At 42.9% G+C, this 23823-nt stretch overlaps 1 protein-coding gene across 2 annotated transcripts; it reads left to right on the top strand.

The window, feature by feature from the left end:
* Positions 1-4327: 4327 nt before the first annotated feature.
* nt5c1aa (5'-nucleotidase, cytosolic IAa) lies at positions 4328-22696 on the top strand. Of its 2 annotated transcripts, XM_044053236.1 has the most exons (7): positions 4328-4842; positions 7847-7891; positions 10603-10770; positions 10879-11008; positions 15615-15737; positions 17595-17779; positions 20218-22696. In XM_044053236.1, the coding sequence occupies exons 1-7, from the start codon at positions 4684-4686 to the stop codon at positions 20581-20583; spliced, it is 1176 nt and encodes a 391-aa protein (XP_043909171.1). In that variant the 5' UTR covers positions 4328-4683; the 3' UTR covers positions 20584-22696. The 2 variants fall into 2 exon arrangements, with proteins under 2 accessions (XP_043909171.1, XP_043909172.1); XM_044053237.1 differs by lacking the exon at positions 7847-7891.
* The last annotated feature ends 1127 nt before the right edge of the window (positions 22697-23823 follow it).

Genomic DNA, 23823 nt, shown 5'->3' with positions numbered 1-23823 from the left:
CATGTTAAGGAATAAAACACAGTCACACATTACACAGTGCGGTAAAACCGGGATTAAAGTTTTGATCGGACTCTCCTCTGTTTCATGGAGTCTGTCCGTCCTTATCATTAGCACTGGCTCAGACTGTGACAATCCTTTTTTTATTTATTTATCTTTATTGGTTTTCCACTCAGTATCTGATTCCAAAACCACACTGAGAGAAACTCCAACATCGATCACCTGCAGATGTGAGGTGCCAAAGACGGGACTGTGTTGTGAACATGGATAATTCATATATATATATATACATATATATATCTTGTAGTTTTTATTTGACAGGCTGGGGGGCGGGGGTGCTGGACCATTTGTGCTCAATTGTGCAATAGAATTGAATTCTTCAACATTTCTCTATGACCTTGATGTAAATGTCTCTGTTGTTTCCTTTGTTTTCGATGATGTTACCGTACGCGCCGATAGAACAAGAAAAACAATGTAATTATTTTTGTTACATAGAATAAAACACATGTTTGACTGTCAAGAGTTAGTGTGAAGTGTTTTCCTCTAACATCATCTCCCTCCTTCCCTCCCTCCCTCCCTCCCTCCCTCACTCACTCACTCACACAATAGTGGAGGCAGGAGGAGTATGAGTCACCGTCTGACAATGATGTCACACTGCTGCAATGATGTCACCTCTAACGCTGTTCTCATGGTAACCGCTCTGAGGCCACATGGCGGGGAGTACACAAACACACACACACACACACGCATGTTGGACATTGCATTGACTTAGATTAATTTCCTGGAGACTTACTCTAACCTTAACCACAATTACTACTGGCCTAATCCTAATCCTAACCCTGACTCTAACCTTACCCTAATCCTAACCTCAACCTAATCTTAAAACATATCTTCACCTTAAAATGTAGTTATGTCCCCACAAGGAAGACAAGTCCCCATCATGTGACTGTGTAAACAGTTTGAGGTCCCCACAACATTAGTAATACCCGCGCACACTCAAAACGCCCGGTGAAATGTAACAAGTGTGTAAAATGATTTCGCCTCTGGTGTCTGTGGACACTGACTGACTCACTGAGACAGAAGGACAGTGCCGTGAAATCACACACACACACACACACACACTTCCTGCTTTGTGTTCTGTGGACCTGAACACAAGCATGAATATGACATTAAAGGTCCAGTGTGTAACATTTAAGAGGGTTCACTGACATCTTGTACTTTGGATGCAGAAACTTACGACACAAGCAACAAAATCAGTGACATGGTTAGTCGTGTGTGTGAAGACTCTCCACGTTTTCCTGATCCGCTCACACGTGAGTCCATTTATCCCAAGCTGCACTTTCACTTTCACGAGATGTCACCACTTCCTACACACTGGTGAGTAAAACACACGCTCAAATTTATGTCGACGATCAGGGGACGGCTCAGCACTCAGCTGGTCACGCTGCAAACCTCTGAAACATCTGGATAAGAACAGAAGAGGATCTCAAACTTAGAGGACGACCGGCCACTGTCCTTGGCCTCGTGGACACCGCACAAGGACACACAATTTGAATTTGGACACAGTTGTCAAAGCCAAGAAGATAAAACCTTGAAGCTGTGACTCCAGGAGTTGGGAATCATTCTTTAACTGTGGTGACTGTGAATGTTGCGGCTTCCACACATGCACGTGCTATACCACTAGCAAACTACTTTACATACCAGAAAGGATGTTCTTTCTTTCTTTCTCTCTGTAATTTCTCCTCACGTCTTCTCATTATTGTAGGCCTGAAATTATTATTTTAAAGCAATTATACAGTTCTACAACCAGAGACCAAAGAGTCACGTCCTAATATTGATTCAGTACAAATAAAGGTTGAATGGTGGAGTATATGCTGTATAAGTTTGACTCTATCTAGTGATTTATGTATAAACCACTCAGCTCAGCTGTATCATACAAAAGACGTAGAAGTTTAAAACGGTTGTGTGTTTTTTCATCACCTCCTCTGCAGCCACTCGTCACGGATGATCAATACAAATCTATTCTGAGCCTGAACGTATCAGGCTACAGCTCAGTGGAAAACCTCACACACACACACGCACACACGCACACACACACACACACTGCAGCAGCAGTTAGAGGTCACGGTGAAGAGATGCAGTTTGCAGAGCAGCCACAGGATGGAGCTGTAGGCTCACGCACGCTCACCTCTCACCTACTAACATCCTGTCACTACATTCTCTTGTCAGTGGAGCATGATTATAAACACATTTGAGTGAAAATAAATCAGCAGCAGAAAGAAGTGTGGCCACTAAAAACTCAAATCTGAGCTTTAATTCAACCAATAAATGTTCAAAAGGAAAGATTTCCAGTGATTTTCTTGTCAAACGAATTGTGTTTTTCAAATTCATGTAAATAAAACAACATCATTTGGCTGCAACTCACTCAGAAACGTTGGAACTGTGCAAATGACATTTAGTTATTATTAGACTATTATTACACAGCTGTGTTGTGGAAGGTAATCTATGGAAGTCAATCTGTGCCATCTGAGTTTGAATTTGAATTTGTATTTTATTTGCATCGAAATCAGACTTTAAAAGCCATCACATTTCCTTTTGATTTTTATGTTAAAATAAATTTAGTGTGAAAAAATTCAATGTCTCAACAAAATCAATTGAATTTTTTCAGACGTTGAATTGTTAGAGTGTTTTTACACTGACTTTATTTTAACAGCTCAGGTGATATTGTATGAAACTAGACTATATTACTGCCACGTCGTGGGCTAATGAGCACGAATGAGGAAAATCATTTATCATTTATCATTTATCAGCCTGTAAACTGTGTAACACAAAGAGCTGGATTCTCTGCGTCCCAAACTCATCTGAGACAAACACACAGACGGAGAAAACTCTATGTGCCAAAAATGAAAGAGACAATGTAAAAATAATCATTTTCCTAGATTTGTTTGCAGAGCCTCTCAGTTTCCCGCTCTCTTGTGCAGGTAGAAAAAGCATAAATTCCCATAGTGAGTTATTTACTCTCTTAACGTCGGCTTGTTAATTACATCACTCATCCTACTCACTTCTTTATTGAGTGATTATTAAAAGACTGATAATATTGAATAATTGTACTTAATAACCTTAACTCAAATACCTTGAAACATTCCAAAAATACTAAGTATCTTAAAAAATATAAATATAATCGTCAATAACTGATTTCTTTCTTTTAAAAACGTGTAAATATAAATAAAAGTAAAAGCAATGCATTTACTTTAGTACGCCCAACTCAAACAATCATCTAAGTGATATTCATTTTTGTGATATTTACGGATCCTTTTTTAAGATTGTTATCAGTGACAAACAAGCATGTGTGACGGTCTGAGGGAGCATCAGTACTCACGCACACATGCGCTTATACACACAAAGGTTTGGAACTGTCTTCTGTTTTTCACGTTTCAATGCTGTGGCTGAGACGTTAAGACTGAAAATGAGCTGCAAACAAAAGCGTGGAACCTTTTTGTCATCTGTGAGTGAGGAACAACAGAGGCAGGAGAGGCTGCTGCTGCTGCTGCTGCTGCTGCTGCTGCTGCTGCTGATGCTGATGCTGATGCTGCTCATCATGCATGACTAAGAGGACTGATGGCTCAGCGTTTGACCTTGCTTTTAAAAGAAGGTTACATCCATTATGTGGCACCTTTAGGCTAATTCCCCTCATCACACCCGCCCTCACTAAGTTTCCCTTATAAACAGAGCAGATTCTCATACGTTTGCTATTATAGACGACGACATAACTTAAGAAACAGACTGAATTTTCTGTTTATTTTGTTTATAAACCACATTTTCATCAACTGAAAGTCCTCACCGTCTGCTTTTATATTTGTTTATTCTTGTTGTGTCAGCGGTTTTGTGGCATCATGTTCACGTCTGCACACACTTCACTTCTTAAATTAGCATGAATCAAAAAAAATGAATGAATCAAGTCTTTTTTTTGTCCAACTGGATTTGAATGAGATTCCTTTTGATTTGCTTGACGAGGACTCATCACGACAGCTATGTGTTGCTGTGTACTCGTTTATTTAAATGCCGGCCTGAATGTCCCATGAGCCTCTTGGGATAATTGCACTGTCAACAGGGTACACAGCAGAGGTGGGGGGTGGGAGGAGGGGGCACGCCGAATAAGGAAGCAGGGCCAGGATTGGTCGGAGGGAGAGACGCGGGGAGGCGGATAACGAATGAATACTTAAGAGAGTGATTGAATGGGACAAAAAGGGAGGGAGGGGGGAGAGGGGGGAGGCACTGAGTGGGGGGAAAGAGACATGCAGAGAGAGAGAGAGAGAGAGATAGCGGCAGATGGACTGCAACACTGTGAAGGACAGACTGTGTGTGTGCATATGTAGAGTTTACAGGATAATGGCTGGGAGTGAGTCAGCATCTTAAATGTGCTCTGGAACTGGACTCAGTGCGTGATAATCCTCTTGAGGTAGAGGTAGGAGACAGAGGAGACAGAGGAGACAGAGGAGACAGAGGACTCTCATCACATCCAGATGCAAGACCAGCAAAACCCTGCAGGAAGCCTTTGGTCACACGCGGTCGTTTCTCCATAAAGGTCATCTGGTTCAGCAGTGGAGGAGAAGACGCGAGTCCTCGTCAGCGTCAGAGGACACTTTTTCCAGAAGTCCTCTGGGACACTGAGGAGACAGGTTCTCTATGGTAAGGATGAGTCTGGACCCTGTGCAGGTGATGAGCGGACAGGTCAAGGAGCTCAAAGTGTCCCCGTCGACCAACGGTGACAGCAGAGGATCATGGGAGGAGAAAGAGGAACCTGAGCAGCAGGATCACCTGGGCCTCAGCACCAAGCCAAAACCAGTGAGTCCATCTATTACTCTTTATATTATTATTACTGTTATTAACGAGCACAGCGCCTGTCCCTCCTCTGTTGTTGGGCGATGTTTACTTTGTCCACGTGCAGCTTTAACAGGTGTTCTGTGACGTCCTCCTCCAGCACTGAGAAGGACTTTCAGGAGGAAACTCATGACACGAGAGGTCAGCTGTGGATCAGCTCTAGAGATTAGATTAAAGTACCTTTCAAAACACTTTGAATTAAAATCCAACAGAATAGCAAAAAAAAAAAACGACTTTATAAAGCCTATGCCAAACATAATGTACTATTTAAATGTGTAAAAAATGCAGGTGACAAATCAAAGCGTGTCTGTTCAGGTGCAGATTATATTTGACATAATCTTTATTTAGATTAAAAAGAGACATAATAACAATATGTCACTGTAACATGACAGTTGTAGCAGCGTGAACGGTTAACTTGTGTCTGAGTCCGACAGAAGGAAGCAAACAAAGCGGCTGCTGTTTATAGCCGTGCAGGACGGCAACATACTCCACAGGGCACGCGCGCACATTTTCCAGGTAGTTGCCGGGACAGAGTGCTGAGTCAGTCTGAGAGAACTGAAAGTTTTCAGAGTTTTCACACTGTTGTCACACGGCAGGTAAAAGCCCAGTCACAATACTGGGAAGCAATAGAAACAATAAACCGCACGTGGACCCGCCTGGCTCTATATTTAGAGTTTTAAGACTCACAACAAGCAGCTTTCAGAGTATCGTGCATTAGAGGTCACGGTCCACACAGATTAAACGGCTTTTATTCGAATGAGACGGGGGAATATGAGAGTAATTACAGGACGAAGTGAATGACAGTGATATTATTCTGTGTCGTAACACAGAAGCTTTCTGATTTTTCAGCTTCTTAAATGTGAATATTTTGGTGATTAACTGGTTTCTTTGCTCTATTTGAAATAAAAACAAGACATTTGAGAACATGGGGATTTCCAGGTTTGGTGAACACTGATTTTTCAACATGTTCCTTCATTTTAGGGACAAAAGAATACTACGGACGACAGATTGCTGTCGTTTACTGACAAAAAACTGATTTAAATCTAATCCTAATCCAGAAATGCAGGTGTCACAGACGAGGGAAACATCAGAGTGGAGGCCACACTTGTGTCGACTCAAAAACAAACCAATACCAGTATAAAGTATTTGATTGTTTACATGTAGGCAGGCATTATTAAACTGAAGGTTTCTGTGATGGAGCGTCTGTTTTTGTCGTCATAGTATCAGCTGAGGTTCAGCTGACGTCTCTGAGGGATCAGTATTATATATGAAAGACTTCCTACACACACGAGTGTGATATATGTCATATAATAATAAGTATAAAGCACTTAGATCAGATACTTTAATATTATACTCTTACTGTGTGTGTGTGTGTGTGTGTGTGTGTGTGTGTGTGTGTGTGTGTGTGTGTGTGGTCACCATATCTGCTAACAGTCTGCATCATCACTGGCCTTTACTTATCTATAAATATCAGCCCCCCCTCCAGTGCCCATCACCCCACACACACTCACCTCGTTATTTTTGCTCTCACCTCTTTCCTTGCACTTTTTTATTCTTACTTATTTATTTATTTATTTCTTCTTCTTCTTCTTCTCCTCACTCTCAGGAGGAGCCGTGTCACCACAGCCTCACGCACAAATAACTCATGACTCATGAATCTTTGTGTGTGCTGCTGAGGTGGCACAGCTCTGACGGGGTTCATTTACAGTGTGTGTGCGTGTGTGAGTGTGTGTGTGTGTGTGTGTGTGTGTGTGTGCGTGCGTGTACAGATTAAAAGGTAGGAGGTCGTTGCCGTTACAGTAGGTTCCTGTGAGGAAGAGTTATTTGATGAATGTGCTCAGTGGGTCAGAGGCTCACTGACAGAGGACAGACAGTTAACACTGCCAGTATCATATCACAGCAAAGAAGTCTAGGACACACACACACACACACACACATCACTGTGTGAAATTTTACCGACATTTGAAACACAGCATTTTAAAGTAAGTCACATGTCCAAATTCAAGTCAAGTCGAGTCCCTGCTTTAAATCAAGCATCAAGCCGTGTATGAATATAGGGTTTCTCAGTCCTGGTCCTGTAGGAGCCACTGCATGTTTTACATGTTTTACATGTTTCCCTGCTCCAACACACCGGATTCAAATAAACTGGTCGTTATCAGCCACTGATTTTCATGGTCCCATTAAAAATATATAATTTATATCAATACAATTGCAGAGCCGGTTTGTTTATTTATTTTAAAGAATACTGATATTAAATGCTTTATCAGTCTTGCAGTCGGGAAATTTACAAAAGTATGTTCACTGACACCGGAAACCGAACCCATGCCGTGGCAGTGAGAGCCCCAGATACTAACCACTAGACCATTAGGGATGACGCTGCTCTATTCAATCTGAATGACAAGTGTTTCAGTCTGTTTTACATTTAAAATGATTATCCTGCTGTGCATATATATATATATATATATATATATATATATACATATATATATTTTAATATATATGTGTATATATATACATATGTATATATGTGTATATATATACATATGTATATATGTATATATATATACATATGTATATATATATATATATACATATATACATATGTATATATGTATATATATATATACATATATATATTTATATATATATGTATACATATATATATATATATATTTATATATATATGTATACGTATATATATATATATATTTTAATATATATGTGTATATATATACATATGTATATATGTATATATATATGTCTATATATATATATATATATATATATGCCCCGTGTAGGTCATAAAAGACCTTGATGATCATAAACAATGTTTACATTCATTCGTACATTCATGGAGTAAAGTGACGCCTGGACGAGCTGCTCCACACGTCTCCACGTCACATTTCTGTTGTCTTTGTTGTTTAAGTCACGCGCCGATGAATAAAACACAAACTGTCGTTCTGCTAAGGTGACAGGGAGACGACCCCGGAAGGTGGAGGGAGGCGTGTTCTTCGTGAGTATGAGCCATCGTCACGTGACGTCACAGGTCGTGTCAGTGACCGCCAACGCTGCCTGTTTCACCTGCACCTTTAAGCCCCGCCCCCCCGTGCCTGCATGGTCACACCCACTCTGCTAACCAGCAGCTTCATCACATGTCATGTTGATAAGTCCCGCCTGCACTGACCTAATGACTACACTGCAGTCACTACACAGAGAATACACTGAGTGGCCACTCAGGAGCGACTCTGTGGACTGTGACGATACACTGGAAAAAATGCCACAAAAAAAATAAGCAAAAAAAATTGAATACAAGATATTGTTTTGCTTGTAATAAAAAAAAAAACATCTGAAAATGGAACAAGTGAAAATCCTCTTGCTAAGATTTCTTGAAATAAGGCATGAAATTAGCTGGGAAAATTATATTTAACTAGTATTGTCTCATAATAATCTTGTGATGATCAAAAACAAGATTTCCCCTCAAAAGTACCATCTGTCTTTTTGTCATCCTGTTTGTTTCAAGTGTATTTAACTCATTTTTAGTTCTTTAATTGTGACTCTGTTCTAGATTTAAGTCCAACACCTACTTTTGAGACATTCCTGACTCATGTAAGTGTAAGAAAAATAGCCACACTCAAGACTGACCCACTGAACAAGATATTCAAGATGCACAGTCTAAACACAAGCTCGTTAATCTCACGTAAATCTTACTCTTCAGATGATTTTGGTTTACATTAAGTGTGATGAGATATTTTGACTAGATTTGACTAGTTTTGCAGTGTAACACTTCTCTAGGTTCTGTGTGTGCATTGAGTTTGGTCGTGGTGATAAATTGCAGCCTTCCCAGGCTTCTCTGAGGGAAGAGAGGGTGTGGATTAACACCTCTGTTGTTCAGGTGAAGATTGGATTGGGGAACACGTCACAACAGCCTGTTAGTTTGAAAAGAACTTCATACAATTTATGGTCGTAAGGCAAGGTGTCATGTCAGCAGGCATGGAGACATACTGACGCACAATGTGTGAATGTTGTGTTATTGTTGTGCTTTTTACACTGCAGGCTAATTCATTTTAAGTATGCAGAATATGAAATTGTACGTCACGTTACAAGTTTTACACTAATAACTCTGTATTAACCTTATAATAACACTAAAAATGTCGAGTTATTTCACTTTAAATGTCCAGTTTGTAAGAATTGGTGACATTTACTGGTGAGACGACAGATATCTCCTCACCCCTGTGTGTCGAGGAACTATAGGATGGCATTTGTATTCTAAGTCAGGGAACACACACTCGGGCTCGTATTTCATGGCAGTGAAAGACGACAGCCTCAGTGAAAGCAAGGCCCTCAACTAAAATAGCACAGAGAGAAAGATGCTTCACAACAGTATGTCATTAATGTCTGCTGATAAATCTTCCTAAATGATAAACTCTGGACGTTTAAGCCAGTTATTAGAGTCCCTAATCCGAGTTATGCTGCCCAGTGTTGGCACTGAACGCCACGCCGGCCTCTCCCTCTCAGACACACACACACACACACACACACATTATGCAACATGAGTTTAACACGAGGTTAGTTTGGGCTTCACTGTCTACAACCGCTCAGCTGTGTGAGTCTGTGGGTAACCCTGTGGAGGCACAGTCAGGGTTCAAAGTGGAGGAAAGAATGACTTATTTTTAAAAGCATGATCAGTTCTGCAAACACCGCACACGGCCGTCCATTCTTCCACTTCCAAGACTTTTTAAAACAACAGCTTCAGCCGTTCCAACACGGACTGAAATATTTGTTATAGGAGATAAATCAGCGTACAATTCCAGCTATTGACCAGAGGTGGAAAGAGCACTGAAATATTCTACTACTGATGACATTTTACTTAAGTACAAGTAAAAGTACTGGTCTAATATTGTACTCAAGTTAAAGTAAAAAAAAAAGTACTTTTTTAACAAAGGTTCTTTCTTGTGTCGTGCAAAAAGGACGCACATCTCACATGAATTCTTTTGTTTTTTAAAAAGTGACAAAATAAAATGTCTAAACACATATGTATGTATCAGTCATCATAGGTCAAAGGTCACAAATGCAGGGACCTTCATTTACTCAGTTACACTTCCAAAAAAAACGTACTTAAGTAAAAGACAAATAACAATTACAGTAACACAAGAAAATGCCATGCATTACTTTCCACCTCTGCTTTTGACTGATCAGTTGCAAATGCATTTATTTATTTATTTATTTATTTATTTATTTATTTGAATCCACTCATGGATCAATGCGATGGCCGTCGTGCAGAATCTACAAGAAGCTACAAAGTGAGGGAGGGATTAACAGCGGCGCCAAACTGGGTCAATGTCTCGGCTGCACAGTAATCTCATGTTCCTCATGATGACGTAGAGAACAGTCTCCACGGGTGACGCACTAACGGAGAGATGTGAGCGACACACGAGCCGCTTCCACCTCATCTATCCGCGCGTCAATCGCATGTTTGTGACCGAGCACCAGGGTGTGCAGCGCTGACTCAGGCCGTGTTCTGTCCGTGTCTCTTGCATGTGAGCTGGCATGTTGAGCTCAAAACATGCATCTGAATAAAAATGATGATGTTTAAAGGTTCAGTCTTTCAGTCCCTTTCCTCGCTCACGTGTTTTCCAGTCATCACTCACACCTCCTCCCGTTTCTCCTCGTCGTCAAACTCATTTGTGAACACTTGTTTCTTTTCCTTTCTTTTTCTCCCCGCAGCCGAAACCAGAGAACGCAGTGACCGTCGCCGTCTCCTCTCGTGTTCTGTTCAGGACCGAGCGCGAGCAGAAGGTGTTTGAGCAGAAAGGAGTGGAGGAGTACCTGAGGTACCAGATCGAACACGAGAACGAGCCCTTCGCCCCCGGGCCTGCTTTCCCCTTTGTCAAAGTAAAAGTCACACCAACAAACCGAATCCACTCCCAGAGACATGACACGTGTACGTCACAGGCTTTGACTGACTGACAGACTGTTGCTGTGACTGCTGTGTTCTCTCAGGCTCTGGAGGCGGTCAACACGCGTCTGCGGGAGCTCTACCCACAGAGTGAGGAGCTGTTCGACATCGTTCTGGTGACGTACAACCACGCACACGTGGGAGTGCGACTCATCAACACCATCAACCATCACAGTGAGTGGAGAAAGAAATGAGAGGAAACTTTGGAAAAAGCCGGACATGAGCAGACTCCACTTTGTCAACTGAGTTGACACGATGCTGATGAAGCCTGTCAGCACACGGTGTATTGGGACAGAGAGCTGAAACAAAATGGCTTCTCTTTACTTCTTCTGCTACCTTTTAAATTTAACATAAAAATTAAGAATTGTTATTTATCTCTGAAAAGGCAAAAGTCTACAAAAATGAACTTAAACACCAAACACAAACAGCAGCTTACTTTTCCTACTTTCACTCACTACGACTAATAATAAATACTTTCAACATCGTTTCAATGACACAGACACAGGGTTTGAATGAAAGGGTGAGGAGGGTTCATGTAGTCCAGGCCCCTGCAGAGAAACTGCCAAACAAACCCAAAACATGTGACCTAACATTTCCCTAACATTTGTCAATGATTTGAAGGTTGATTTAAAAGTGACAGTTTTAAAGCCAAAATAGGTCAAATAATCAAATTTGCAGGCTCAGAGTTGATGCAGAGAAGGAAGGTGTATATGTGTGTCCAGGAGACCAGGTGGAAAGGTAGCAAGGCGAGAAGCTTAGGTGCAGGTTTGAAGTTGTACTACTATGGTATTGATAGGAAGAGAAATGGAGGAGGAAGTGAAGAGAGTGTCACATAGACTGATGAGTCGGAAGCTTGAAATTGAAGGTGTGATGTTAAATGTTATTAGTGGCTATGCCCCACAGGTGGGATGTGAATTAGAGGAGAAGGAAACTTTCTGGAGTGAGTTGGATGAAGTGATGCAGAATATCCCCAGAGGTGAGAGAGTGGTAATTGGTGCAGACGTCAATGGACATGTTGGTGCAGGAAATAGAGGTGATGAAGAAGTGATGGGCAGGTTTGGTATCCAGGACAGGAACACAGAGGGACAGATGGTGGTAGACTTTGCAAAAAGGATGGAAATGGCTGCAGTGAATACTTTTTTTCCAGAAGAGGCATGAGCATAGGGTGACTTATAAGAGTGGAGCAAGTCAGCATAGGATGGTGGTTTGCAGGATGAATCTGGTGACAAGGAAGACGAAGAGGACAAAGACAGAACAAAGGACACAGTGGTGGAAGCTGAAAAGAGAGGACTGTTCTGTGGCTTTCAGAGAGGAGTTGAGAAAGAATCTGGGTGGTCAGAGAGAGCTGACTACAGCTAATGTAATCAGGGAGACAGGTAGGAGAGTACTTGGTGTGTCGTCTGGAAGTAAGGTAGATAAGGAGACTTGGTAGTGGAATGGGGAAGTGCAGGAGTATATAAAGAGAAAAAGGTTAGCAAAGAAAAAGTGGGACACTGAGGAGACTGGAGAGAGCAGACAGGAGTCCAGGGAGATGCAGCACAAGGTCAAGGTAGAGGTCGCAAAGGCCAAACAAAGGGCGTCTGATGACTTGTATGCTAGGTTGGAAAGTAAGGAGGGAGAGAATGATTTATACAGGTTGGCAAAACAGAGATAGAGATGAGAAAGACGTCCAGCAGGTTCGGGTGATTAAGGATAGAGAGGGACATGTGTTGACAGGTGCCACAGAAGTAATGGGAAGATGGAAAGAGCTAATGAATGAGGAAAATGAAAGAGAGCAAAGGGTAGAAGAAGTGACAACTGTGAACCATGAAGTAGCAGAGATAAGTAAAGCTGGAGTTAGGGGGGCACTGAAGAGGATGAAGAATGGAAAGGCAGTTGGTCCTGATGATATACCTGTGGAGGTATGGAAGTGTCTAGGAGAGGAGGCAGTAGAGTTTCTGGTTAGACTATTCAACAGGATCTTAGAGAGTGAGGGGATGCCTGAGGAATGGAGAAGAAGTGTGATGGTGCCCATTTTTAAGAATAAGGGAGATGTTGATGAGCCATACAATGAAGTTATGGGAAAGAGTAGTGGAAACTAGACTGAGAGCAGAAGTCAGCATTTGTGAGCAACAGTATGGTTTCATGCCTAGAAAGAGTACGACAGATGCAGTATTTGCTTTAAGAATACTGGTAGAGAAATACAGAGAAGGTCAGAGGGAGCTGCATTGTGCCTTTGTAGATCTGGGTGGAGAAAAGTGTCAGGGGTAATGTGTGATAAAAGAGTATCAGCCAGAATGAAAGGAAAGATATACAAGACAGTGGTGAGACCAGCGATGCTGTATGGTCTAGAGACAGTGGCACTGAGGAAAAGACAGGAAGCAGAGCTGGAGGTAGCAGAGATGAAGATGTTGAGGTTCTCTTTGGGAGTGACAAAGATGGATAGGATCAGGAATGAGTCAATCAGAGGAACAGCACATGTTAGATGTTCTGGAGATAAGGTCAGAGAGGCCAGAATGAGATGGTTTGGTCATGTACAGAGGAGGGATAGTGAGTATATCGGTAGAAGGATGCTGGGGTTGGAACTGCCAGGCAGGAGGTCTAGAGTTAGACCAAAGAGAAGGTTTATGGATGTAGTGGAGGAGGACATGAAGTTAGTTGGTGTGAGAGAGGGGGATACAGAGAACAGGGTGAGATGGAGGAGGTGGATTCACTGTGGCGACCCCTGAAGGGAGATGACAATAATGCCTTTAAATAACTGTAATAACAGCCACTTGATAACTTAATGATAAAAACCTTCCAGCACTAATAGACTTCAAGTGTGAGAAGCTCAATATCACGCTCCATCGATCAAAACTGGAAACTAAACTGCCGCCGAGCCTTTTAGAAATCAGTGGCCATCAACCATCAGTGCGTCAAATACGAACCCACTTGATCTTAAATCATGAACTCATAATATTATGTGCAACACAGTGAAAGAGGTTTGATTGTTTTCACTTAAAATGTTCTTAGGCCAAAACAATTGTCAGTGAAAAACTGGAAATTAATATGAAAGGGAACAAAACAGAGAAGGAGACGCTGTTCGGTGTGGTCTTCAGGACACAGACGACCAATAACGTTACACACAGTGGCTTTAATGAGAGTTAGATGTGTGCTGTGTGATGTAAAAGCACACACACACACACACACACACACACACACACACACACGTGATGAGATAATCCAGGAAGTGGGTCATCTGGAACACAAACACCAGCGTGTGTGAACAGCTGACTGACAGAATCTCAGACCCTGCGCTGTGATGACATCTTCCTCACAGACCACTTCCTGTTACTCAGAGATTCAAGCCCGGGTAGAGGTCACAGGTCACGTCCCGAGGGAGGCGGGACTGATCCGAGGGGCCCCAAACAAAAACAGGTCTGAGCGGAGCCAGCCCTGCGGAAGCTTCCATGTTAGATCTCTGTGGCAGCGGCCTTCAAACGGGCCTCTGACCTCTGACCTCTGGCCGCAGAGTTAAAGGAAACGAGCTTGTTGAACAACATTCTGTGTTCGCACCGTGTTTATAACCGCCTTTTTATAAAGGTGCACATGACACCTGATGAAGTGCCACTGTGGACCTGCAGGTCCTGCAGGTCCTGCAGGTCGAACAAGCTTACGACGAGACCACGTACGAGGAGCGTCAGGATTCATAGACTCCGACGAGTTCCCCACTAAAGGGTTTCCCACGCTTTAGATCTCCAGACCGAGGCAAAAGAAATCCCACAAAGCGAAACGTGGTATCAAAACATCTCTGAAGGGGCTTCAGTAAAGGGTGAGGACATTTTCCCCCGAGGGAGGTTTGAAATACGACGTTTATTTACAGCGCGAGGATGTAGGAAACAAAAGCCGCAATAGTCAGACTACAAAGCAGAGGAAAGAAGACGGTCGGTTCTTTGAAAGATGGAGAAATCCCTGCGGAGGCTTAAATCAACACTGTGCCTCTGTTTCCTTCTTTCTTTCTTTGGTTGGTTTGTTTTTTATCTGCCTTCATTCTGTTGAGGAGCCTGTATTTCACTTTTCTTCGCAGTTCAGCAGCAGTGAGATCTTTTGTCTTCGGTGAACTCGTCTCAAAGTTTCGTTTGTTATTCAAGACCAAGCTTACGTTAAATACTGAGGATGTGGAGTTTGGGAAAAATGTGGATGTAAATGCATTTCTACAGAAGACGATTATGTCAAAATGTTTCCAAAATAATCAATAAAAATAATTCACATGTGGCACTAATGCTCTTCCGTACATTTCTCACATAGCACAGATTTTTATGTCAAACTAAGTGACCTGACTCCTGTGCTCCACTGTAATCCCACACCTTTTTACCACACCTGTATCGATCTTAGGCACCGTCCACATTTTCTCATTCTATCGTAATCATCTCAACTCAGCATCAGCGTGTTACTGAGCGACTGTCTGCTCCCTTCACACATGATAACATATCAGATTTTAAGAGGAACAGACTGATGTGATCCACACCTCTAATCACCTGATACCCGTCGCCTCTCTCTCTCCTCATAACACCTCTCCGTTACTCAGCTGCAGCTCAGGATCAGGAGCCAAAATGCAAACACACACCGGCCCTTCTTTGGATTCTCCACACCGTTTAAGTGCTTGTAAGTTTATCCTGTTCCCATGTCCTCCTCACTTCATGTCTTTAAACTCTGGAGAGTACACGGACGATCCCACGACGTGTTTGTTATTTCACTTATTAGAAAATCACAGGATGTTTGCGACACAAAAACAGACGCTGGTGTTCTTTTCCGTCCACAGATTTGTTCATCGAGAGGTTTTGTATGACGGGGGGAAGCAGTCCCATCGGCTACCTGAAGGCCTGGCAAACCAACCTCTACCTGTCAGCTGATGCCGAAAAGGTCAGGGAGGCCCTGGCTGAGGGTGAGCATGTTCTCACACACACACACACACACGTATATACATATGATGAGGGATTTGAACTGGAGAGACAGTTACTAGAATAATCTTCCTGCACACATGAGCCTAATATTCGTCTTTGCCTCTTAAATAATAATACACTTTATTTGTATAGTGCCTTTCAGACAAGGATTGGAGCTCAAAGTGCTTCACAATAAAAGGAAATACAACAATAAAACACAACACAGGGTGGAATAAAATAGGAAAAGGCTCCAGAGTCAAGAGGTTAAAACCCCTTTTTTTATCTTTAAAATCAACTAAAAATCCAAATAAAACACAACACAGGGTGGAATAAAAAAGAAGCGAGTTGAAGGCTAAAGAGTAAAAAGATCATTTTTGTGTTCTTTAAAAAGAATTTAATAATAATAAAGGCTTATTCTTCATGTTTAACTACACAGGACTCATGTCTTGTCCTTGCAATCATGAACGCAGCCGTAAGAGGAATGATTTCAAACGTCCACAGTAACATGTTTGACTTCACATGAGTTCAATATAAATGTCAGCAGTTTCTATATTTAGACTTAATCTAAATGGAAATGGGTATAAAGTGACACACACACACACACACACACACACACCACTGACTGACATCTCCTCCTCCTCCTCCTATGCTGCGTTTGCATTTCCATAAATCAGCATTCACTCTTCTACTTCTTCTTTTTTTGTGTTTGCGTGATGGATTCCTGAAGGAAGGAAAACCATGAGGTGGTGTCATCCTCTTTGCTCAGGCTGTATCAAAGAAAACACAGCACAAGGCGACGATGATGATGATGATGATGATGATGTGCTCTGCTGGAAACTGGGATGTATTGATATTGAAATTTGTGGGATTGTGACGTGACGACAGCTCATTGAGGGTTGTTTTATGTCGGTGCAGTTGTGGCTCATTTAAAGCTTCATTATTATTGCCGTCAAACATGCGTCTGTATGCAGAGGCCTGAGGAGACACACACACACACACACACACACACACACACACACACACACACACACACACACACACACACACACACACACACACACACACACACACACACATCACACACACACACGCACAAGTCTGAACTGAACCAGCTTGACACACACACACGCACAAGTCTGAACTGAACCAGCTTGACTTTGGAACTAAGTGAGTGAGAGAGTGAGAGAGAAGAAGACAAACATGAACTTAAAATCATGGTTTAGGATTAAGACATTCATTAGATAATGACTCACCTAATGAATGAGGTTCTAAATGTGCACTCAAGTCAATGTCAACACTGCCCTCTGCTGGAGCAGAAGGTAAACTACAGCAACGTCAGTTGGAGTTTATGGTATAGCTGCAGTTTGAATAATGAAATCCTACATTTTACCACCCACAATAACCAGTATGTGAAAGTGGCAGCCGTGTCGTCAGGGGTCACTAACCTTATTGAGGCAGAGAGAGAACAATATGGAGGGCTACACCACAGTAACATGTGATTCAATGTACCATTTAAATGATGTCTATCATGCATTCACTTGCATACACATTAACTCCAGTGTTCACTCCTAACGATTTTTCTAAACGATATCAGTGATATTTGGATGTGCAAGTGATTTAAATACAAACATGCAGTTGTTTTGTTTTTAATAAACTGTCAGTCTTTCACACCCAAACACACACATACTCTCAGTCAGCCATTAAAACCGTGCAGGCACCATGTTGGTGACCACTGTTTCAGTCAGCTGTGCTGGAGCAGGAAAACCTCTAAAAACCTGCAGGGCAGTGGGTTTGAGAATCCCTGAACTATAAATCTGATATTAACGAGGTGATTATTATCTCTGTGTGTTTGTGTGCAGGCATCGCAGCAGCCACCATGTTCCTGACAGAGAAGCTGACCGAGGTGTCAGAGTCACAGCTGAGGGTGGCGTTTGACGGCGACGCCGTGCTCTTCTCCGACGAGTCGGAGCGCATCTTCAAGGCCCACGGGCTGGACAAGTTCTTTGAGCACGAGAGGGAGAACGAGGACACGCTCTTGGATCATGTGTGTAGTAGTTTGTCTTTCTCTTTCACTGGACGTTTGTGTAGATAATGTTTGAGGTGTTTTATTATTTTAGGGCAGAGTAATAATGGAAACTAATCACCATCACGTGTAAGTGAATATGCAGATTTTAATTATGCAATATTCGTTTTCTCAACGAATTATTCTAAGAATAAATTATGCAAACATTATTATGATAAGTGACAGGGAGTCAGTCAGACAGCTATCGTCTGTGGTCTGTCCAGGCTTCACACTGCGCTACATTGAAGCTCCCGGGACAATAAGACATTTCACTTCTTCAGGTGATTCCTCAGTTCAGCACTCTTGGATGCAGAGAAACAGTAATGATCCGGACGACTGAGGACCTTCACAGACTAGACGTTGCTATCAAAAGAGCTGTCTGAAGTGAATAACTACAGACCTGTCTCTCTTCTTCCTTTTCTCTCCAAAACTCTGGAGCATGCTATCTTTAATCAACTCTCTTCCTACCTTCACCGGAACAACCTTCTTGATCCTCTTCAGTCTGGTTTTAAAGCAGGTCACTCGACCAAACTGCACTTCTTGCTGTCACTGAGCAACTCCACACTGCCAGGGCTGCCTCTGTCTCCTCTGTGCTCATCCTCTTGGACCTTTCTGCAGCGTTTGACACAGTTAACCACCAGATCCTTACTTACTTACATACAGAGTAACCTGGAGAGGATCTGTATCGGAACCATGTCCTCTAGTTAGTGGGGTCCCTCAGGGTTCTATCTTGGGACCTCTCCTCTTCTCTCTATACACCAACTTCCTTGGTTCTGTTATTCTCTCTCATGGTTTTTCCTATCACAGCTACGCCGATGACACCCAACTCATTCTCTCTTTTCCCAACGGATCTCCGCTTGTCTGACCGACATCTCTCAGTGGATGTCTGACCATCACCTGAAACGCAATCTCGACAAGACTGAGTTTCCTTTTCTCTCCCACCACAGACCTAACCATCACCCTCGACAACTTTGTGGTAACTCCTTTTCATACCGCAAGGAACCTGGGTGTGACACTTGATGACCATCTCTCCCTCACTGCCAACATTGCTGCAACAGCTCGACCTTGCAGATACATGTTGCACAACATCAGAAGGATACGGCCTCTTCTAACCCAGAAGGCGGCACAGGTTCTGGTCCAGGCTCTGGTCATCTAACCCTTGGATTACTGCATCTCCCTCTTGGCTGGTCTCACCGCGTTTGCCATACGACCTCTGCAGCTCATCCAGAATGCAGCAGCTCGACTGGTCTTCAACTGACCAAAATTCTCCCACACTACACCGGTCCTCCGCTCCCTTCACTGCCTTCTTGTAGCTGCTCGCATCCGCTTCAAGACTCTAGTGCTTGCATTCCATGCTACAAACAGATCCAGTCCAGCCTACATCCAGGACATGATCAAAACCTACACCCCAGCCCGCCCACTCCGCTCTGCATTGGCAATCCGGCTAGCTGCCCCCTCACTGAGAGGATCGCAGAGGCATTCATAGAACTCAAGACTGTTCACTGTCCTAGCTCCCAAATGATGGAACAAGCTCCCCATCGACATCCGGACAGCGGAGAGCCTCCACATCTTCCGCCGCCGACTAAAAGCACATTTCTTCCGACTCTACCTCGACTAAGACGACGACGATGGCAAAAAAAAATAATTCTTACACATCGCACTTATGACTCGCACTTTATAGTTTGGCTTACTTGAAGCTCTTACTTACTTCTAGCTCTTGTTTGTACCCAAATGTTTAAATGCACTTATTGTACGTCGCTTTGGATAAAAGCGTCTGCTAAATGACATGTAATGTAATGTAATGAGCTGTTTTTCAAACTTCCAACTTGAGTTTAGAGGTTGTTTCTTGAAATCCATCTTCTACCACTTAATCCTCCACATGAGTCACATGAGTGTGCCAATCTCAGCTGACACAGGGTGTTAGGCAGGGTGCCCCAGTCCATCACAGGGCCACACATGCAAACAAGAATTCACTCTCATGATCGAGGAAACTGGAGAACCCAGAGAAAACCCACGCATACAAGAGGAGAACATGTAAAGTCCATGTAGACAGGCCGCGGTTCCGACCGGGTCGCAAACCCAAGTCTTCTTGCTGCAAAAGCAAGAGAGCTAACCACAACACCATCGCGTGGCCCCTTCTTGAAATCCACTTTGAAATTTTTGACAACTCCATACTAAGTTCATAAACCATTCACTATTATATCAGAGCGATGAGGCGGCGATTCTCCGGTCACTCCCTCTGCGATAGCACCATGGCATCGCGTGTCTCTTACAAATGAAACATCACAGTCTGCAGATGTAGGAGAAGTCCTCCACTAAAGAGAGTAGGCTGTTGTAACAGAAGGTATAAGAAATATGAAATATAAAAGGTGCACAACCTCAGCAGCTCTGCTTCATGATGATCTGTTCTTCTGTGGCAGGGTCCCCTGAAGGGCTTCCTGGAGGCACTGGGGAAACTCCAGAAGAAGTTTTACACCAAAGGTCAACGCCTGGACTGTCCCATCCGGACCTACCTGGTGACGGCGCGCAGCGCAGCCAGCTCCGGGATTCGGGCTCTGAAGACGCTGAGGGCCTGGGGTCTGGAGATCGACGAGGCCTTGTTCCTCGCGGGAGCACCAAAGGGTCCCATGCTGGAGAAGATCAGGCCGCACATCTACTTCGACGATCAGATGTTTCACGTGGAGGGAGCGGCGGAGATGGGCACCGTCGCCGCCCACGTGCCTTACGGCATCGCACAGAAACACCAAACGCCAAGCGCCAAACAGAAAACCGGTGCGGCAAAGTAGACGGCAGAGGAGTTCAGGTTCAGGTTGGAAACAGCACAAGAGAAGAAGAAGAATGGGAATGAACTTGAAAACTGACTGTAGCAATGTACGGTTTTATCACTTTTATGCAAAGTGTGCCAGCTTTACGCATCATTTTAGGAGTTAGACATTTAGAGGTGAAGCAGACGTCCGATACCTCAGGGGACAATTCACAAAACCTTTGTCAACTCAATTGTGTGTCAATTGTCTGACTCATCTTCTTCTCTCATGAACATGAAGATGCAGGGCCACCAGCCTGTGGTGTGATAAGCAGTTTGGGTCAAACATCATCAGACTTGTGAAAGTGTGTCGGGGATGAGAGGACAAGAGTTCCACAACTCAGCGTCAGGGACAAGAGAAGAACACTCTGGACGCCTGGTTTTCACTTCAGTCATCAGGTTTAATGTTTGAGGCGTCCGTTCCGAACAGACAAACTGGCCTCAGTCAGGTCTTGAAATGAAGGATCAAAAGGTTCATATCTTATCACATCCCATTTAAACGACACATGAGACTCGGTTGTGTTTCTCAGTGGCTTCACAACTTCCTGTTGCCGAGCACGGCCGTGGCCCAAGAGGGACAAAAACAGGGCGTCAGTACAGTTACAGAGACGTCTCACGTCTCACAGCCCTGCCCATGTCAGTATCCGTGTCAGAGGTGCAGAGGTCAGCGTGATCGCAGTGACCCGACTCTCTTCCTGTCTCTCCACCACTTGTCGTCATGAAGAAGTTTTGAAATGAAACACTGTTGTGTGTTTGCTGCCAGTAAATGAGCCAAAGCACAGAAGTACACAACTGTAGGATTTATAGTTATCGTGCATGAAAGATGAAATTTAAAGTTTGCCATTTCAGAGATTGACTTCGTATTAATGTATGTTTATGATATTGTATATTATTGAAACTAGGAAAACGATTTACTATCTAGAAATATAGAGAGCTATAGGTTTTAGTCGGTGCCTTGGCTTCAACACTGAGAAATGCAGTACAGTCATTAACAGAACCTCAATGATGCATCGTTTAGTTTCATCACCAACAGCATGCTGAGGTTAATGTTAAACTCCAGCCTGAGTGCACTGAAGGCTCATCGCTGTTGTGCTGCTTTCACTTAAACACTGCGGTTTAAACTCAGGTGTATGATGACGATTATTATTCTTTTTTTAAGTTTTTAACACACAGGTAGCGCATGCACACATAGCGAAGGTTACATGTGACCACTAATGATGTACGACACAGTGTAATAAAAGCTACATCTGTAATCTTTAACCTGTTGTTAACGCACAGAAGGACAAAGAAAAGCTTGACAACTTTTGTTAAACTTGGTCAAATCACGGGATTAAATATGCTAATTGTTACAGTTTTGGTTGTGGAATGTTTGCTGTATATAAGACATGAGCTGCTCGTCGTCTGAGTCTCCCCCTCATACAGTAATGTGCCTTACGTTTTACATCGGAGACAGATCTGGACCACAGACAGACAGACAGACGTGGGCACTGATGTTACCCCATACCATCACTTATTCTACAGCTCAGAGCTCAAAGCTCAGATGAGTTTGGACGTTGAGAACTCAGAGAAAAACAGTTTAAGGATGAATTTCCTTGATGCAGAAGCAGACTGTGTCACTCGCTCATGTGTGGCTCATTTTCTTATGCATATTTAGCAGCGGTCTTTAAGCACAGGAATGTCCCGAGTCACTGACTCTCGTCACAACATTTCCCGCTGCAGACGGTGAAACATCTAAATTGTTTGCAATTGAGAAACACACTGAGAAACACTGGTTTGAACTAACAAATGGTGAATCACAAGTCACAACCCGTACTTCCTGGCAAAATTAGGCCTTTAAACGGGTGCTGGGTTTATATCACACACCCATTTCAACACATTTTAATCTTGCAAAGTGTTCCAACCTTTTCTGAGTGTGTTGCAGCATCACAATCCTTTTATTTTTACATTCGACATTTAAGCATTTAGCAGACACTTTTATCCAAAGCGACTTACAAAAGAGGAATACGCTACACAGAAGTAGTCTTAGAAAGAACTCCACACAAGTTCTTCATATTGGGTTTGTCAGTGAAAACACTGAGTATATTTTCTTTGCACTTTGCGATTCAACAAATGACATATTTTAGTTTTTATTTAAAGTGTCCCGACTTGTCTGGAAAAGGGGGTTTGTAGTATATCACAGCTAGTGTATAGTGCAAAGGGCCATAACAATGGAGTAAATGTGATAGTATTATATTCAGAAATGTCCATTAGATGTTTACCAACTGGCCTTTGCTCACTCAACAATTTCACAGTCGTACAATCTCTATATTAGAATTATTAGTTGTTTTGTGTTGCATGTATAAGGGGGTTAAAACCCATGTGATGTTCTGTGTTGTGTTAAACCAGCACACAAAGTGTTTATAATTCGACTGCTTCTGCCGATCAATACCTGATCAATGGCTCCTCTGAGTTCCGGCGCGAGAGTTATGTTTGCCAGGAAACACCAATCTGTCGTTTATTGACAAAATGGCGGCGGTGACCTTTTGAAAATGTCAATCCACTTCAGCGTCGCTCCGTCACTGCCGACAGGTTTGTGGTGAATCCTGAATCCTCCACCGAGTGCAGTACATTAACGACATGACACCAACGCAGGCTCAGGAACAAAGTGACGGTTGGTGGGGTTTAAATATCGCAGCCTTGATACGCAGTAATGAAACAGACGTGTCTGAACGCACAGGCGCCGACTTACTGGAGGTTACATTCTCTGCTCATCAGCTCAGTCTGAACCGCGTTTGAACATTTTAACGACGAGCTGAGCTGACATCGGATCCTTGCGTGAATCGTTTCACTGCAATGAGATGCACTGTATGAATGAATGAATAAAAATATGAATTGTTAAAGCACTCAGTCATCACTCATTTATGAAAAACAGCCACAGACTGAACGATGTTGACTGTAGATACATGTGCATGTGAATGTGCACTCCCTCAGTTCACCATGCAGGGGCAGCACTGGAATGATGAATGACCTACTCACTCATGTGTTGATTTTTATTTATATCAAGTGAAAACGATCTCGCACACTGAATTCACCTTTAATGATGCCACTTTTATTGTCATAATACCCTCTCCCCCACATTTATATATATATATACAGTATATATATTTAGTTTACGCCTTCCTTTTGTCACATTCCTTCATATTTCTTCCCTGCTCGCTCTAAAGAGAACCACTTTTCACAGAGG

Source organism: Solea senegalensis, linkage group LG20 (assembly GCF_019176455.1).
Source record: "Solea senegalensis isolate Sse05_10M linkage group LG20, IFAPA_SoseM_1, whole genome shotgun sequence".
NCBI classification, from domain to species: Eukaryota; Metazoa; Chordata; class Actinopteri; order Pleuronectiformes; family Soleidae; genus Solea; species Solea senegalensis.
This window is presented reverse-complemented; position numbering and strand designations above follow the sequence as displayed.

Bases quoted from the DNA above. Each gene is read 5' to 3' on its own strand.
- nt5c1aa (XM_044053236.1), top strand. From the start codon at position 4,684: ATGGTAAGGATGAGTCTGGACCCTGTGCAGGTGATGAGCGGACAGGTC. The intron at 4,843-7,846 runs GTGAGTCCATCT...CGTTCTGCTAAG, and splicing joins TCAGCACCAAGCCAAAACCA to GTGACAGGGAGACGACCCCG. The intron at 11,009-15,614 runs GTGAGTGGAGAA...TTCCGTCCACAG, and splicing joins CAACACCATCAACCATCACA to ATTTGTTCATCGAGAGGTTT.